General features: G+C 42.3%; 1 protein-coding gene across 1 annotated transcript; it reads right to left on the reverse strand.

Annotated features, from left to right (window-relative positions):
• Nucleotides 1-806: 806 nt before the first annotated feature.
• LOC138951308 (uncharacterized) lies at nucleotides 807-1,343 on the reverse strand. The gene has a single exon (XM_070322935.1). The coding sequence runs from the start codon at nucleotides 1,203-1,205 to the stop codon at nucleotides 807-809; it is 399 nt and encodes a 132-aa protein (XP_070179036.1). The 5' UTR covers nucleotides 1,206-1,343.
• Nucleotides 1,344-16,694: the final 15,351 nt, after the last annotated feature.

The raw sequence follows: 16,694 nt of genomic DNA on the forward strand, positions 1-16,694 counted from the left end.
AATAATTTTTTTACAATTTTCAGATTTTTAATGACCAAAGTCATTAATTAATTTTTAAGCCACCAAGCTGAAATGCAATACCAAAGTCCGGGCTTCGTCGAACATTACTTGACCAAAATTTCAACCAATTTGGTTGAAAAATGAGGGCGTGACAGTGCCGCCTCAACTTTCACGAAAAGCTGGATATGACGTCATCAAAGACATTTATCAAAAAAATGAAAAACTCGTCTGGGGATATCATACCCAGGAACTCTCATGTCAAATTTCATAAAGATCGGTCCAGTAGTTTAGTCTGAATCACTCTACACACACACACAGACAGACACACACACACACGCTCATACACCACGACCCTCGTCTCGATTTCCCCCTCTACGTTAAAACATTTAGTCAAAACTTGACTAAATGTAAAAAAGCAGCTACGAGTATTTTATAAAAAAATTATCTGTAATATGTTACCCCCTCCCACAAAACCAGTCTTAACCCTTTCGCTGCGAATCAAAACTTGCGTATGTGCATTCCTGGGCGTGACAAACACTAAATCAAAAGGTTGGTTTTTTTGTTTGTTTTCACATCGTTGCCTGAAGCCGGAATAGTAATAACTTTCGTCGCTAACACAAACTTCAATCTGTCACGCATGTCACCAAAACAAAAACAAGCTGAAGCACAGAAAAAGAAGTTGATGGTATCTGAGTGTACGACGAGGATGAATGCCAGTTCACTGAGAGATGAATGTTAAAAATGTTACTCACACTCAGTCACAGATCACGGGCAGCAGTTCACAAACTGAAACAAACCTCCTTCAGTCAATTGGCAGGGTCAGGACACACAAGGTTTCGCCTGTCTTCTCTGACGTACTCCCTGATGTGCTGGAACAGGTATCGCCTCCTCACATCAGAGAGTCCTGGTGCTGGGATCACATTGGAAGCATGAGGAAGCTGCGGTATCATTGCATGTGTTGCCAGCACAAACTGCTGCTCAGCGTCAGCAATCATCTTTTTGTAGAAGACCACCCCAGGTTGCCTGCTGTCAAACCTGAAGTGGCCCAAGGGCTTGATCCCTGGCAGGGGCTTGAAGCCGAAGTTGGCCCCAAAGAAGGTGTGCCAATCGTACGTCGGGACAATCACACTGGCGTCTTCACGGCCGACCAGCTGAGGGATGTTGAGGTGAGACTGCGGCGTGCTGCGTCTGACCACCTCCTCCATGTCCTCTAGACAGGACACATGGGACCGCCGATAGCAGCGCTTCAACAGCCCAAAGCACCCGTGCAAATTTTGTGTGGCCTGGGGGCATAAAGTTCACCGTCACACTGTCGTGGAGTCCCCTCTGAACGCGCCAGGCAAGATAGAATAGCACCCATCTGTTCTTGTTTTGCCCCGAACAATTGTCACAATGCAAGTTCACTGACTTCTCTCCCAGGCCGTAATTTTCAAAACAATAGTGCATGTAGCTGATCACAGCATTGCTGCCCTTGCTGCCACTCACGAACTCGTCAATCAAAAAGTTAACCTGCTGTGACAGTCCCTCACAGTAGCCGCCAAAGATCCCACACTTGCGGGGTGTCAGGAAGTACAGCGGTCCACAGATTTGAAAAAGACCCAAAACAGAATTTGTTATGAATATTTCTCACCTTTTTTGGACTTAAAAAAATTTGGCCCAACAAACACAGCAAAAATCTTCATTTTTTCCCCTTTCTTCATCATTTTGCACAAAATGTTTCAAACACTTCAACTTTTCCTCTTTTTCTTCACTTGATTTCAAGCGTAAGCACCTTTGCTTCAGCTTCTGGACAACACTGCCGCCAATGTAGTAAACTACATCTTTCACGTCCTCAGATAGAGACTCTTCTTCCTCCTGTGCTTCATTCTCCTGAGCCTGAGGTGTAATGGGGTAATTCACATCCAACAGCAATTCAAACAGATGAAAGCACAGCCACATGGATGCTTGCGCTGATCCAGTGACTGCTTTGATGGACAGCATGTTTTGTTGGTATGCAACATGGAAGGCTGACCATGCCTTTTCCCTTGCAGCGGTGGGGAACTTGGTACGCTTACCCAGGCAATTGAACATGAATGTTGTAGTCTCCAGAATGGCTGGCCCTTTTTAAAAAGACAAAAGACAAATACATACATAAGTAATAAAAGAAGTTGATTTTGCGTTAGAAAAACACAAAATGTCCATGTTATGTACATGTACCTGTATGTATGTATAAAATTAATGCTCAACATTCAGAACTTTTCCAAATAGCAGCGCGCAGCAGATCTCCACATGTGTATCAATTCACACAGTATTAATACTTACTTGAACCACTTTGGAAGAAATTTCTTGCATCTGTTGATACACATTTCTCAGCCAGCAGCACACACGCTTTGTCAACTTGCTGCAGCGTTAACTGGAATCTCAAATTCATACTAAACATTAAAAAAAAATGTCTTCATTAGACTTTGGGCCTAACCCCTGTTTATATATTTACACATTTTCAAACCAACAACAGTATAAACCTTGGTACTCTATAATTAAATAGCTTCAAATGTCAATGTAAACACTCACCTTCTTCCCATCTCCCCCCTTTCCCTCGTCGCGATATAACCTTCGTGGTTGAAAACGACGTTAAACACCAAATAAAGAAAGAACTCACCTTCTGCAGGGGGTGTTCAGCTTCAAGTTCCTTCTGCTTTGTCAGCGATACTTTTGTCAGATCGAATTCATCCTCGTCCTGTGAGGGGAAAAAAAACCGTCTATGAAATATTCATAGTTGTTATACGAATTGAAAACAAAAAGGCTATTAATGAGAACACAAACAAGCCAAAGTTTGCAAACTACTAGCTTAGTAGACTAGGAGTAGGAAAGTCTGCAAGTGTACTGTTGAACAACTTACAGTCGACAAAGCGAGTATTTACGGCGACAGGGAGAACAAAAAACGTAAGCAAGAAGATTTTCAATATTATAAAATCCAACAGTTCATAAGTTATACGCGGAAAACATAGTAATAGCTTTCATTTTACCCGAAGAATGTCGTCGACGTTTAAGTTTTTGCAGAACTGTGCAGCCATGGTGGAATTGAAACCGGATGTGATCGGTCCTCAGCAGTTGGTTTGACCTCGTTTCTCTCGCTGCCTGACAAGGCGAGAGAGAGAGCGCGCACTGAGACAGCCATCAATTAGAATGTAGGTCCGTGTGTTTTTTACTGTGTTTTTTGCCTTTTCAATGGTGCCACCTGTGTCAAATTGCCCATTACAACATATCATAGCCTTGATGTTTACACTGTCAAATTGCCCATTACAACATATCATAGCCTTGATGCTTACACCGTCAAATTGCCTATTACAACATATCATAGCCTTAATGTTTACACTGTCAAATTGCCCATTACAGCATATCATAGCCTTAATGTTTACACTGTCAAATTGCCCATTACAACATATCATAGCCTTGATGCTTACACTGTCAAATTACCCATTTCAATATATCATAGCCTTGATGCTTACACCGTCAAATTACCCATTACAACATATCATAGCCTTGATGCTTACACTGTCAAATTACCCATTTCAATATATCATAGCCTTGATGCTTACACCATCAAATTGCCCATTACAACATATAGCCTTGATGCTTGCACTGTCAAATTGCCCATTTATTCCTGGTGACTCTACCAGTTGTCAACTGGCTTCTATTTATGACGAGTTCTGTTTAAATTACGACATGGGAATTACCACTCTTGCTGTTTTTTGTGGTGTGTCAAAGGCATTTGAAAAAGTCTGGCACAAAGGGTTATTATATAAACTGGAACTAGTAGGAATTGAGACAATTGTTGAAATGGTTTCACGATTATTAAACAAATCACCACCAGGCGGTTGTTATTAAGGGTGCTAAGTCTGCAATAAAATGTACACAAGGTTCTGTTCTAGGCCCTTTGTTATTCCTGATATATACCGTTTTCTCCTCCCTCCTCCATCCTCCCCCCTCTTCCTCCTGCTAGCTTTTTCTTATTCTTTCTGATTTACTTTAACTATGCTCTTCTTGTAGATAGTTCAACAATTGATAAGTATTGCATGTCCGACATCATATTTGCGTTATTTTCCTTCTTCGTAGGGCGCGTAATATAAGCGTTTGCTTGAGTTCGTGTCCCTATTGTTTATCGTATTTTTGTATCATGTTTGATTTAATAAAACATTGTTTAAACCAAATTGCCCATTACAACATATAGCCTTGATGCTTACACCGTCAAATTGCCCATTACAATATATCATAGCCTTGATGCTTACACTGTCAAATTGCCCATTACAATATATCATAGCCTTGATGCTTACACTGTCAAATTGGCCATTACAATATATCATAGCCTTGATGCTTACACTGTCAAATTACCCATTACAATATATCATAGCCTTGATGCTTACACTGTCAAATTACCCATTACAATATATCATAGCCTTGATGCTTACACCATCAAATTTCCCATTACAACATACCCAAGTAACCTTCCCACACGGACCCCATGTGGGCCCCAAGTGGGATCCCACATGGGCTCCATGTGGGATTTGATTACGACTTCCAGTGGGAGCCGAGTGGGAAGTAAATGGGACACCAGAGGGACACCAATGGGAAACAGGTGGGACACGAGTGAAAAACGAGTGTGATTTAAGTGGGAAGCTAGTGAAATCAGGGTGGGATTCAGGTGGGAAACAAATGGGATCAGGGTGGAACACGAGTGGGAAACGAGTGGGATGGGAAACAAGTGGGAAACGAGTGAGATCAGGGTGGGAAACGAGTGGGATCAGGGTGGGATCAGGGTGGGAAACGAGTGGGATCAGGGTGGGAAACAAGTGGGATGAGAAACGAGTGGGAAGCGAGTGGGATCAGGGTGGGAAGCGAGTGGGATCAGGGTGGGAAACGAGTGGGATCAGGGTGGGAAACGAGTTGGATCAGGGTGGGAAACGAGTGGAATTCAGGTGGGAAACAAGTGGGATCAGGGTGGGAAGCGAGGGGAATTCAGATGGGGAAACGAGTGGGATCAGGGATTGAGTGTTAAAATTATTGCATAACATCGTCGCGATATAACTTTCGTGGTTGAAAACGACGTTAAACACCAAATAAAGAAAGAAAGAAAGATTGCATAACACATAATCCTGGAACAAACTTTGGGACTCAGTGCCAAATGAGGAAGCATAAGGATGAGTGATTTTAAAATTACCTCTACACCCAGTAGTCTTCCACATTTGGGCTTATTGCCTCTTATATATATTTTCTTTTCTCTTTCTTCATTTTATGCATAGTCATATTTAAGAAATTCAAAAACCAAGTACATGTAGTGAAAATAAAACAAAAATAGTCACAAAAACCACCCACACAGACACAGTCATGAACATATCTAGAGGAGAAAAACAAACAAACAAATCACATGCACACAGCAAATACATATTCACGCACACACACACACACTAATTTTCATCACTGGAATTTTCTAACACTAATTTCATCTGCTCTGCATCTTGCACCCGGACTAGGGTGGTTGTCTTCCTTTTCTCCTCCCAGTCCCGTGCATCTTGCAGCGTGCGGCCCAAGATTTTATCCAGCTCGCTGTCACTGGCCCCCTCCTTATATTTGGACTTCACTGCAGCTGGAAATTAAAATGAAGAGGAACATGAGTACAATATCAACTGTGTTGCAGATAGGAGTTCATTACAGAGAAGCAAAGATCACTATACATTTTACAAGTGTTTCATTCAATAGCAACTTTGCCTTTAGAAACTTTTATCAGATGGTCAGTCGTAATTTTAAACAGATTTATTTACACTTTCTTTCTTTATTTGGTGTTTAACGTCGTTTTCAACCACGAAGGTTATATCGCGACGAGGGAAAGGGGGGAGATGGGATAGGGTAAAGGGGGGAGATGGGATAGAGCCACTTGTTAAGTGTTTCTTGTTCACAAAAGCACTAATCAAAAAATTGCTCCAGGGGCTTGCAACATAGTACAATATATGACCTTACTGGGAGAATGCAAGTTTCCAGTACAAAGGACTAAACATTTCTTACATACTGCTTGACTAAAATCTTTACAAACATTGACTATATTCTATACAAGAACCACTTAACAAGGGTTAAAGGAGAAACAGAATCCGTTAGTCGCCTCAAACGACATGCGGGGTGCAGAGAAATAACTTGGATCTGGAAAAGAAGACTTTTGGTAAGTGAAATAAAGGTGATGGATCCAGTCAGGTAGAAATAAGACAACAAGAAAAGAATTGGAAAACTGCAGGGAATAGTAGGGAGAGTTTTCTTGGAAGGAAATATAGGTGAAAGGACTGGTAAGGCAGAAATAAGACAAAAGAAGAGAAGAAACAGAACCGTTAGTCGCCTCTTACGACATGCTGGTTAGCATCGGGTAAATTCTTTCTAGTCCCAACCAATATGGGACTCCCCCTAACCCGCGGGGGGTATTTATTTACACAAGCAAGTATATTGGATACACTTTTTTTTTAAACAACTATATAATTCTGCTTACCATACACAACTTCATACAAATGATGTTTTTTGAAGGACTGCTTTGCCAGCTTGCCCCCACCGGTGAGGTTGAACTGGACCGCCACAGAGCCCTTGAACACCTTTTTCAGGATGTGGCGGAGCAATTCCTCTTTCGATTTGCCACCCACAGTGGCCAGGTAACTTATCTGGGACAAATAAATTCTGGTTAAAAGAAAATGAAAACAAATATTATTTAAACTTAAACAGTTTAAACCCTGGTTATTTTAAAGATTATATTTTTCTTACAAAAAAAAATGATTTGTTAAAATTAAGTGTTTATAAAGCCTGAATATTGCATTGATTTTTTTCTTTGATTTAGGAAATCGGATTACTTAGAATTGCAGCTTCAGAATAAAGCCCACCCCTGAGTAGTGTATGAATGTAACACCAAATATAGAAGAGTGTGTGTATATCAAAACACTAACCATGGAAGTCCTCACAGACTCATCACCAAGGCTGGTTTCCAACCGATTGATTTCCTCGAGGGTATCCAAAGGGTAAGAAAACCCTCGAGGAAGAGATGCCCTGGCTGTTGGCGACCAGGTCATAAATAGCTTCCTGTTTTTCCATAACTTTTTCCAGCATAGAAAAAATCACTCGGTACACCTCTAGAATATAATGTAACATAACATGTATATTAGGAATACTTGTATAGTTTTAACATCAAATAATTTATAGGACAGAAAGCAAAAAATATCAAATAAAATATACGAAAACACCAAGGAATTAAAAAAAATCACATATGGTAGAACAAAATAATTGTAATAATAAATTACTTTGAATCAGTTTGATTGATTTTTTTTTAAAGTGTCACAGGTCAAGCAATACCTAAACTCTTCTTTTTAAAAAGCATTTACATATGACCAGTTTGCGAGGAAGACAACATAATAATAGATGTGACGGTAAATGAAACAATAATGTAGGCATGAGGGAGGAAAATAAAACAATAGGATAGGATGGAATGGATATCTATGAAGGAACAAATGTTTCATTTCTTTCATAACCTATATAACAAAGAAAATCAATCAAAGATACCCTGCTGTGGTCTCTGCACGAGTGCATTGATGTTGGTGACCTTGTTGTCACGCACAGCATATATAGGCTGCTGTCGAGCACGGGAACTCGCATTGGCAGTCGAGGAACTCACGACAGGCGAGGAGACGGAAAACTGACGCAGCACACCTGCATCAATTGTTTCTAGCTGCCTAACATTCACCCTCACCGGCATCCTGCATGGCTTTTTGGATGGCGGTTGCGGCATTGAAGCCGAGGGGGTTGTCAGCAACACGTCACTGCCAGGCAAATCCTCTAATTCACTCTCATCGCTGGATGAAAAATGGGACCTAAAATTCAGAAGAAAAAAAAAAAATATTTACTCAAATTTGTTTAACTTTAATAATGTCTGAACGGCAAGCTAGTCAATGACATGCTCATAACAAAACAGACTGCGCCAGCCTCCCTTTCGAATGGTATTAATTACTGTTTTCATGCTCTGAAATATTTATGAAAAATACCTCCAGTTAAATGAATAAATATTCATCAAAAACAAACCAATAATTATGAATTCTAAAAGATACCGCTTTTGTTTTTTTTGTCGCATTCCTCTGCCACAGGTGCGATCAGCTTCTGACGCAGACACCTCGACGTCGGTCTCAATGCTCATCGAGGCCTGCTTTACCTTTTTGTAGGAACCTGCACGCATGTACAAGAGTTTTTGCATCCCTTTTGAACACGCACGCTATGGCAGGACGGCATCAGAGAAGACTGATTAATGAATAGTCATATTATACTGACACCGGTCCAACGTGTCCTATCAGTAGCACGGTTTCCGATATGTCAGGCGCCCGATAGGCCAGGTGCCATTACCATTTTGTCAAGTCTTTGGTGTGACTCGGCCGCGATGCGAACCCACAACTTCCCACTCTCAAGGCCGACGCCTAACCACCTAGTGGTCACGCGTAAAGGATTAGTCCTCTAAACACTTCATTAGTCATGGACCATGATAGGACCAATTTAGCCGCAAATTTGGACAGTCAACCCACAGCTTGTGAAAAGTCTCATTTTAAAATTTAGTTTGTCTCCCATCACCTGGCAAATTAAATTACAAGCAGCTTTAGTGGAAATCAATTATTTTAAGGTGATAAATAAATAACATGCAACTACTTACTGCTGTGTGCCACAATTTTGGCTGAAAGCCTGGTCCACGTGGCTTTGTTGGGAGACATTGTCTTGATGATGAAGTCCTCTGGGACAATTTTCATTGTCGGCCACCAGACTCCTACAGTGACCCCTTTCAGGTCGGAAAAATTGCCTATTTCCAGTTGCCCCATTTCAACCCAGGCACTGGGAATAACCGCCAAAGATCGGATGGTTTGCTGATCGTCATTGGGATCAGCATCAGCAAACTCGCACTGGACATACCTCTTGAATACAAACGCCATCTTGAAAATCTATTTTTTTTGTAAAAACAAGCAATTGAACATTCAAATAAGCACTGCCACATCATGATACCAGCCTGCAAAAATAGTTTAGAAAGTCAGCAATTCTAAACAAACCCGAATTAGGTCTGATCAAGCCAAGTTCAGCCGTGCTATTTATAAGTGTATCGCACAATGAGCAGCTTAGCCGTTTTTCTCTCCCTTTGCCACCGCGTGGCGGCGCTGCGGTAAACTGGGGCCAAATCTAACTTCCTGCTTGCAAGGCTCACGTTCTACAAAACAACACTTGCAGCTGATTTTTTACGCGCAAAGATGAAGAAATTCGGCGACATGCAGCTTTCTGATCTTCGCGATGAATGTAGGAAACGAAGAGCCAAAATTGACGGGCGTAAACAAGATCTTGTGGAGAGGTAAGTGAAAGAAAACTCATTTGTTTATCTCGGCTAGTCGTCTGCTGCAGGCACAAGACAAACTATCGCTGCCTTTCTCATTCTGATTCTGCTTTAAATCGCGTTGTGTTGTAAACATTTTCAGGTGAAATCAATATATACTGAACTCCAAAAGAAACGCAAGATTAAGAAATTTAATCTCATTCTTTGGCATTTCATTTTGACGAGATATAATCGAACGAATTTCACGAAAATTGGTACAAAGCATCTTGGGGCAATGTTCTTTGATTGTCACTAACAAAAAAACGTTACCGAAAGAAAGTTCTCATCGCCAGGCTCAGTAACGCGTGTGTTCCCCATTGGCGTTGACAAGGGCCTTACATCTGTCTCTCATGGAGCGCACCAGGCGGTTGGCGGTGTTCCTGGAGGTTTCTGTAGTCGGGAGGAACGGTTGGCGCAGGTGCTGACGGTAGATGACCCGGTCCTGGCGAGCAGTAGTCACACGAGGTCGTCCGCTTCTAGCGCCATCCCGGGTGCTGCCGCTGGCTTGGCTAATTCAATATGTGGGTAATGCCACCTCAATTTAACGAGCATCAAAAGGAACTGATTTTCAACAGACAAACAAGCACAAGATTTAGAATAAGCATATTTGAGACAGTTAATGTTTTCACCCAGAGACCAAAGGGCATGCTGGAAAATAGAGTAGCTTTCAAGTCCTGTGTAATGATGCACAAATTTGTCAGAGTGTTTGATAGAATCAATACATAAGTAGGGCTGTTGCACACTGTTGATGCCCTTGGTTCCTTGGCAAGCTTGTACTGTCTCGACTTGAGGTCCAAATTCATGGCTGGTTGTAGTACTACTAGTAGGGAAAAAATAGCTATCTGTTGAAGAACAGGGTGCAGGGTTACTTTCCACAGTGTCAGATGCATTGACTTCAGTAGAATCAATCTCCACTTCAGCTTCAATAATAAATTCTTCATCTTGTATAATTATGTCAGGTTCATAACTTTCATTCTCCTCTGCATGAAGGCTTTCCCACTCAGCAGCTTTTTTGGCAGTTTGGAGTTTTCGTCGCTTCGACAGTCTTTCCTCTCTGCTGTTTTGAGCTGGGGTCCTGATTTTGGTCCAATGGAAGATGCTTGGTACTGCCGTCTTTAGATATTTCTGCTTCCGCGGCAAACCTGCAAAATAACACATTCATAAGTACAACTTCTTCTTCTTCTTCTGGTTCGGTGAAAAATCCCTGTACAGGGCAATTACTTCACGTTTGGTGGTGCGCTGCAGCTATAAGAAAGGAAAATAAAATAATATAAACGGGGCCTAGAACACACGGACGGACAGACGAGCGAACAGACAACTAAACACACACACTGTCAGTTTTCACGTCTCTTGATTGAGCGATATTGACTTGCTTGGAGCTGCCAGGGGTATGAGCCCCAGCCAACGTACCCTCAATCCGTCAACAACCCTACTTTGACAGTGACTAAGATAATTATATTGGTTATTTTATGGGAAAGAGGGGAGGAGGGGATTTCTATTGTGAACGTACAGGAGGGGGGAGGGAGAGGTGGCGACTATTGCAGGGTGGGGGCAATCCTGAGCCAGGACTCAAATGTTCTATAAATACCGGGAGAAAAACACCGGTAAAAACACGTAAAGTGTGTGAATTTCGTAACAGAACAATTTAGCAGTGTGTCCCGAACCACAAACTGAATGTTAAAGCGTTAATAGCCTCCGTCACTGACCAAAATCTGCGACCAAAACAATGTAAACATACCGTCAGTTCCAAAGTCCGAAGCATGGTAGTCACTTGGAAGAAAATGCTCCTTGCACACAATGCTGCAGTTGGTAGCCTTCCAATTCTTCTTCTCCTCCTCCCGCTTCACTGCAGTTTCCCATTGTTTGCGACGATTAGGATCCTTTGGAAATAGATGTCCCGATCGATTCGAACATCCGTAAACACAACAACATGTACTCGGCATTGTACACGCTGTGTACCAAAATGGCAGTGCGTCACTCAAGCGCCTGGCCCCAAATTACCGAGGCGACACCGCGCGGCGCCAAGGGCGATAATTTCAGCAAAGTCGACCATTCGTTTTAAGCAGCCCATCTTTGAAATGGGGTTAATTTGTTTGTGTTTGTGTGGTTTTTTTGCTCGGAGATGCTTTCATGCAGCTGGGTTTTTTTTATGAGAAAATTAATGTAAATTACCATGTGATAACCAAACAGTGTGTAATCCTAGCTGGAATATTAGTTTTATTACCAATATTAATATTATGCACAGAACATGATGTTAGCTGCCTTTGTGGTCTGGTATTGGATTTTCCATGCACTGGATGTACCCTTTCATGCACTCTCACATTTTCACACGCTATCGCGCACACGCATGCGGGATGATGACAACACGCACTCAAAACAAGAAACACAACACAAAACAAATGAGCATTTCAAACATTTCACTATTGAATCAAATCAATCATTTCAAAACCACATCACATCACAGAAAACAAATATGTATAAGACAAAATCGTAAACCCACAAACAACCAAGATGTTCAATGTAATGGCAATTTGCGAGAGTACCAGCTTGGTTCACCTTGCAGACGAATACCAGTGGGTTTTCCCTCTTTTCTACACCAAAGGCAAAGAGAGCAGGGCAGTGAAGGAACGTATTATTCTGTATGTTCAAATGGGCCTTCGAACTTGTGATAGTATACTGTCCGGATTGTCAACGTTCAGCTCTTGAAAAATACTCTTAATGAGCCAAGGGAATGAGTACAAATGTATCTTTGTACGGCAGCATAAAGCACTTGCAAGTTACATCAGACAGTTTGAATGTTTGAATCCGCCTTGATAGATCACGCAAAGAGACTTTGACAATTCTTAAATCAGAAGATTTCATGGGGTGATCAAAAAAATCTGACACATGATGGAAACGTTGGACTACTACCAAATGTTCATCAACAACACCATCCTGTTTCAATATGTTTCAACAAAAAGTAAGCATCTTCTATCAAGACACAATTATCCCCTTTAGAATCGGCATAAAAGGAACCGTTAAAATGTATTTGACGAAACTGACGAACATTCTGGTAGTTCCCTTCCAATGCCAATGGCCCACGAAAGTGCTCCCCTAGTGGAGTATTTTCCTTGTGGGTTTTCCCTCTTTTCTGGCTTAAACCGGCGTATTGACCCTCAAACAATCTTCGCACAATCTGCTCCAGTGGACGACTGCCTGAAGCAGATAATCGTTTTAAGGCACCCAGATAATTTTCAAACGGGAAAGCTGAAAAACTGTCAAGATTACCATATGCGAGTACATCGTCTGCAAGGTGAACCAAGTTGTGGACATTGTAAGAAAGAAACTCTGCCATACAACCCACCAGCTTGAGTTACAAATAAACGCAGCAAGTCTTTTGCATAATTAACCCACCGGACACTGCGTACAAAACTTGGAGTTGCAAGAATATACATGGCAACATACAACAAAAGAAAGCGCTTGTATAAAACATCTTTCAAACGTCCTTTCATAGCCTTGATGCTTACACCGTCAAATTGCCCATTACAACATATCATAGCCATGATGCTTACACCGTCAAATTGCCCATTACAATATATCGTAGCCTTGATGCTTACACAGTCAAATTGCCCATTACAATATATCATAGCCTTGATGCTTACACAATCAAATTACCCATTACAATATATCGTAGCCTTGATGCTTACACAGTCAAATTACCCATTACAACATATCATAGCCTTGATGCTTACACCGTCAAATTACCCTCCGCGGGTTAAGGGGAAGAATTTACCCGATGCTCCCCAGCATGTCGTAAGAGGCGACTAATGGATTCTGTTTCTCCTTTTAGCCTTGTTAAGTGTTTCTTGTATAGAATATAGTCAATTTTTGTACAGATTTTAGTCAAGCAGTATGTAAGAAATGTTAAGTCCTTTGTACTGGAAACTTGCATTCTCCCAGAAAGGTAATATATTGTACTACGTCGCAAGCTCCTGGAGCAAATTTTTGATTAGTGCTTTTGTGAACAAGAAACAATTGACAAGTGACTCTATCCCATCTCCCCCCTTTCCCCGTCGCGATATAACCTTCGTGGTTGAAAACGACGTTAAACACCAAATAAAGGAAGATGTGACTGCACCGTACACAATTTTGAAATCTGTGCCAGGCGCAGCTTCCTTGGTCAATTTGAAGATTGTTTCCCTAGCTTTGCCATCAAGAGCAGGTCGAGGCTTAAAATCATTTTGCACGGTTGGCTTACCCGAGAAGGAAGAATGAAGTAACTGCTCAGTGGTAAAAATTTTACGAGCAAGCGATTTTGCAATTTTTGTTGCATCAGTGCCAGTGATGCCCTTCCTCAAGTCTTCTTCTGTCAACCCATTAAAATAAATAACACTGGGATTGGATGGAGTATGGGGCTGCAAGGAAGAGAATGGGGAATTGCAAGGCTGTACTGGAGTGGAACTGGAAGGGATGTGGAAGATGGGGGACTGTTTTGGGGTGGAAGGGGATACAGAAGAGGGTCCTGAAGAGGTTGATGGAAGGGTTGAGGATGCTTCCTCTCTGCCAGTTATTTTCTGGAATTTTTCCTCCAGACGCTTTGTGCGCCTCAGGCACCGTTTGACATCTTCCTTTTGGCCGTCCCAGTCCTCGCAAAGTTTCTTCAACTCCTCCTCCACCCGTTTCTTGACCTCCTTCTGAATGTCAGCTGTCATTTCCATTCTTAGCTGCTGCTGGAGGGACTCCACCTGCTCTTCTGGGATGTTCATTGAAAGCACTGGTACAGCTTTCTCCGGCTTCCTTTGCGCAAAGAAATGTATATATACAGTGGAGTCGGGGTACAACGAATCTCAAGGGAGATAGATTTGTAAGAGTTCATCTGTTTATATATATAAACGGGTCATGTCCGTGCAGATCATATAGAAGATAGACACCATCTGGAGGCGGATCCTAGGATTGATGGGAATGAGCCAGATCCACAGACACAAAAGTGACGGGTCATGTTCATACAGAAGATAGACATCATCTGGAGGCGGATCCTAGGATTGATGGGAATGAGCCAGATCCACAGACACAAAAGTGACGGGTCATGTCCGTGCATATCATACAGAAGATAGACACCATCTGGAGGCGGATCCTAGGATTGATGGGAATGAGCCAGATCCACCACGTATGGAGGCAGAGAAGCGTCTTTCTGGAAAGCTGGATATTACATTTGTAAATCACAATCGAACAATTTTCCACGAAGGGGAAAGAAAGAACGACTTCATTGATATTCTGAAGCGGCCGCCGCTTTAAAGATTCTGTTATCCTTAAAACTTTTCACGTTTGCGACACGGAGTGGAAAGAACTGGCGAGAATGCTCCCCCATTGAGTATTAGAGATTACAACATCTCTCCAAACACAACAGATCCGGGCCTTGCCTGTCATGTTCTCGACTACTTTGTGAACAGTGGACTGCATACTGTTCCGTTTACATTCGTATTCGATGTCATCGCAGTAGCAGAAGTTACACCGATTGGCAATTCCAAACGACATGTTCTCATAGCCTGAGCGGCATGTATCATGCTGAGGAAGACTTGTTCCGTCAGTTAAAATCCTTGAAGCGAAAAGTAATTAACAACCCTAAATGGCCTCAAGACAAGTTTTCCCAATCACCTTCAAATGATCGTCCCATCGATCTTTCCTTGGAGAGTACAATCTCTGCATGTTTTCAACAGCTTCATAATATAATCCATAGAGATAGGCATAAGTTGTCATGTCGCAGTACCGTCTTATTATTAACACCATACAATGTCAAATTGCCCATTACAATATATCATAGCCTTGATGCTTACACCGTCAAATTACCCATTACAACATATTATAGCCTTGATGCTTACACCGTCAAATTACCCCCCGCGGGTTAGGGGGAAGAATTTACCCGATGCTCCCCAGCATGTCGTAAGAGGCGACTAATGGATTCTGTTTCTCCTTTTAGCCTTGTTAAGTGTTTCTTGTATAGAATATAGTCAATTTTTGTAAAGATTTTAGTCAAGCAGTATGTAAGAAATGTTAAGTCCTTTGTACTGGAAACTTGCATTCTCCCAGCAAGGTGCTCCCATGGGGTCGCCTTCACGCGGCGGGAGTGTTTCCACTAAGCTACCCCACCCCTTTACTTCTCTTCTTTTGTCTTATTTCTGCCTTACCAGTCCTTTCACCTATATTTCCTTCCAAAAAACTCTCCCTACTATTCCCTGCAGTTTTCTGATTCCTTTCTTGTCTTATTTCTACCTGACTGGATCCGTCACCTTTATTTCACTTCCCAAAAGTCTTCTTTTCCACATCCTTATTTCTCTGTGGTCTTCTTAAGACCCAGCGTGTTTGCCGTGCGCTGCGACCTGTACCGGTTTGGGCTGGTGACCTGATGATTGAGGGGTTTACTTAGTTGCGACTTTGTAGCGCCAACACATCATTTTGGCCCAGTCTTTATCTAAGACAGGAGGTTGAAGAAGGCTTACCCGTTTCAATCAATCGGCTGGTCAAGTCTGGGTATATGTCTTGAGCATATTGCATCGGACCTTTGGCTAAAGGAGCAAGCGGCGGTAGGAGGGGGCGGCGGTAGTCGGGACAAACACTATGCCAAGTTGTTACCTAATCCGTTTCCGCTTGGAAAGAGTTGACGAACATTATGCCAAGTTGTTACCTAACCCGTTTCCGCTTGGAAAGAGTTAAATCTCCTATTACAGATTGATACCATATGTTTCCTCTTATCGCTGCGTATATCCATCTGTATCCTTGGCGCTCTGGAGTTGGATAACCGCTCCACCTAAGCGTCCCCTTGTTGGGCTCCGTGGTGGGTGGGGATCAGATGCGACGAAGATAAAGGCCTCAAACATGGCCACCTCTTCTTTTTCTTCTTTTTTTTCAAGCATCCGAAACGGAAACAAACGAAGATACTGCGTTGACTCTGACTCTGACGATGAAGTCCGAGTCAGAGCAACAAAGAACAACATCAGCGAGGCCTGGCCCCGTTTCATTGTTGTTGAGACAGCAGATGAGGCACAGCCCATCTCCAAACTTTCGCCTTTTGCGATACAGAAGGTTATTGCAGGAGTATCATCAACGATAGACAACATTAAGAGGCTTCGTAATGGTTCTCTACTGATTGAATGTCCTTCAAAAAAGGCATCAGATGGTCTTCTCCGTCTGAATGGTCAGAAATTTGTTGATAGACCGGTCAAGGTCAGTCCTCACAGAGGCCTGAACACCAGCAAAGGAGTCATCCGATGCCGAGAGCTGGAGGGCCTCAGTGAGGCTGAAATAAAAGAAGGTCTAAAGG

The sequence above is a fragment of the Littorina saxatilis genome, linkage group LG16 (assembly GCF_037325665.1).
Source record: "Littorina saxatilis isolate snail1 linkage group LG16, US_GU_Lsax_2.0, whole genome shotgun sequence".
Lineage (NCBI taxonomy): Eukaryota > Metazoa > Mollusca > Gastropoda > Littorinimorpha > Littorinidae > Littorina > Littorina saxatilis.

Bases quoted from the DNA above. Each gene is read 5' to 3' on its own strand.
- LOC138951308 (XM_070322935.1), bottom strand. From the start codon at position 1,205: ATGGAGGAGGTGGTCAGACGCAGCACGCCGCAGTCTCACCTCAACATC.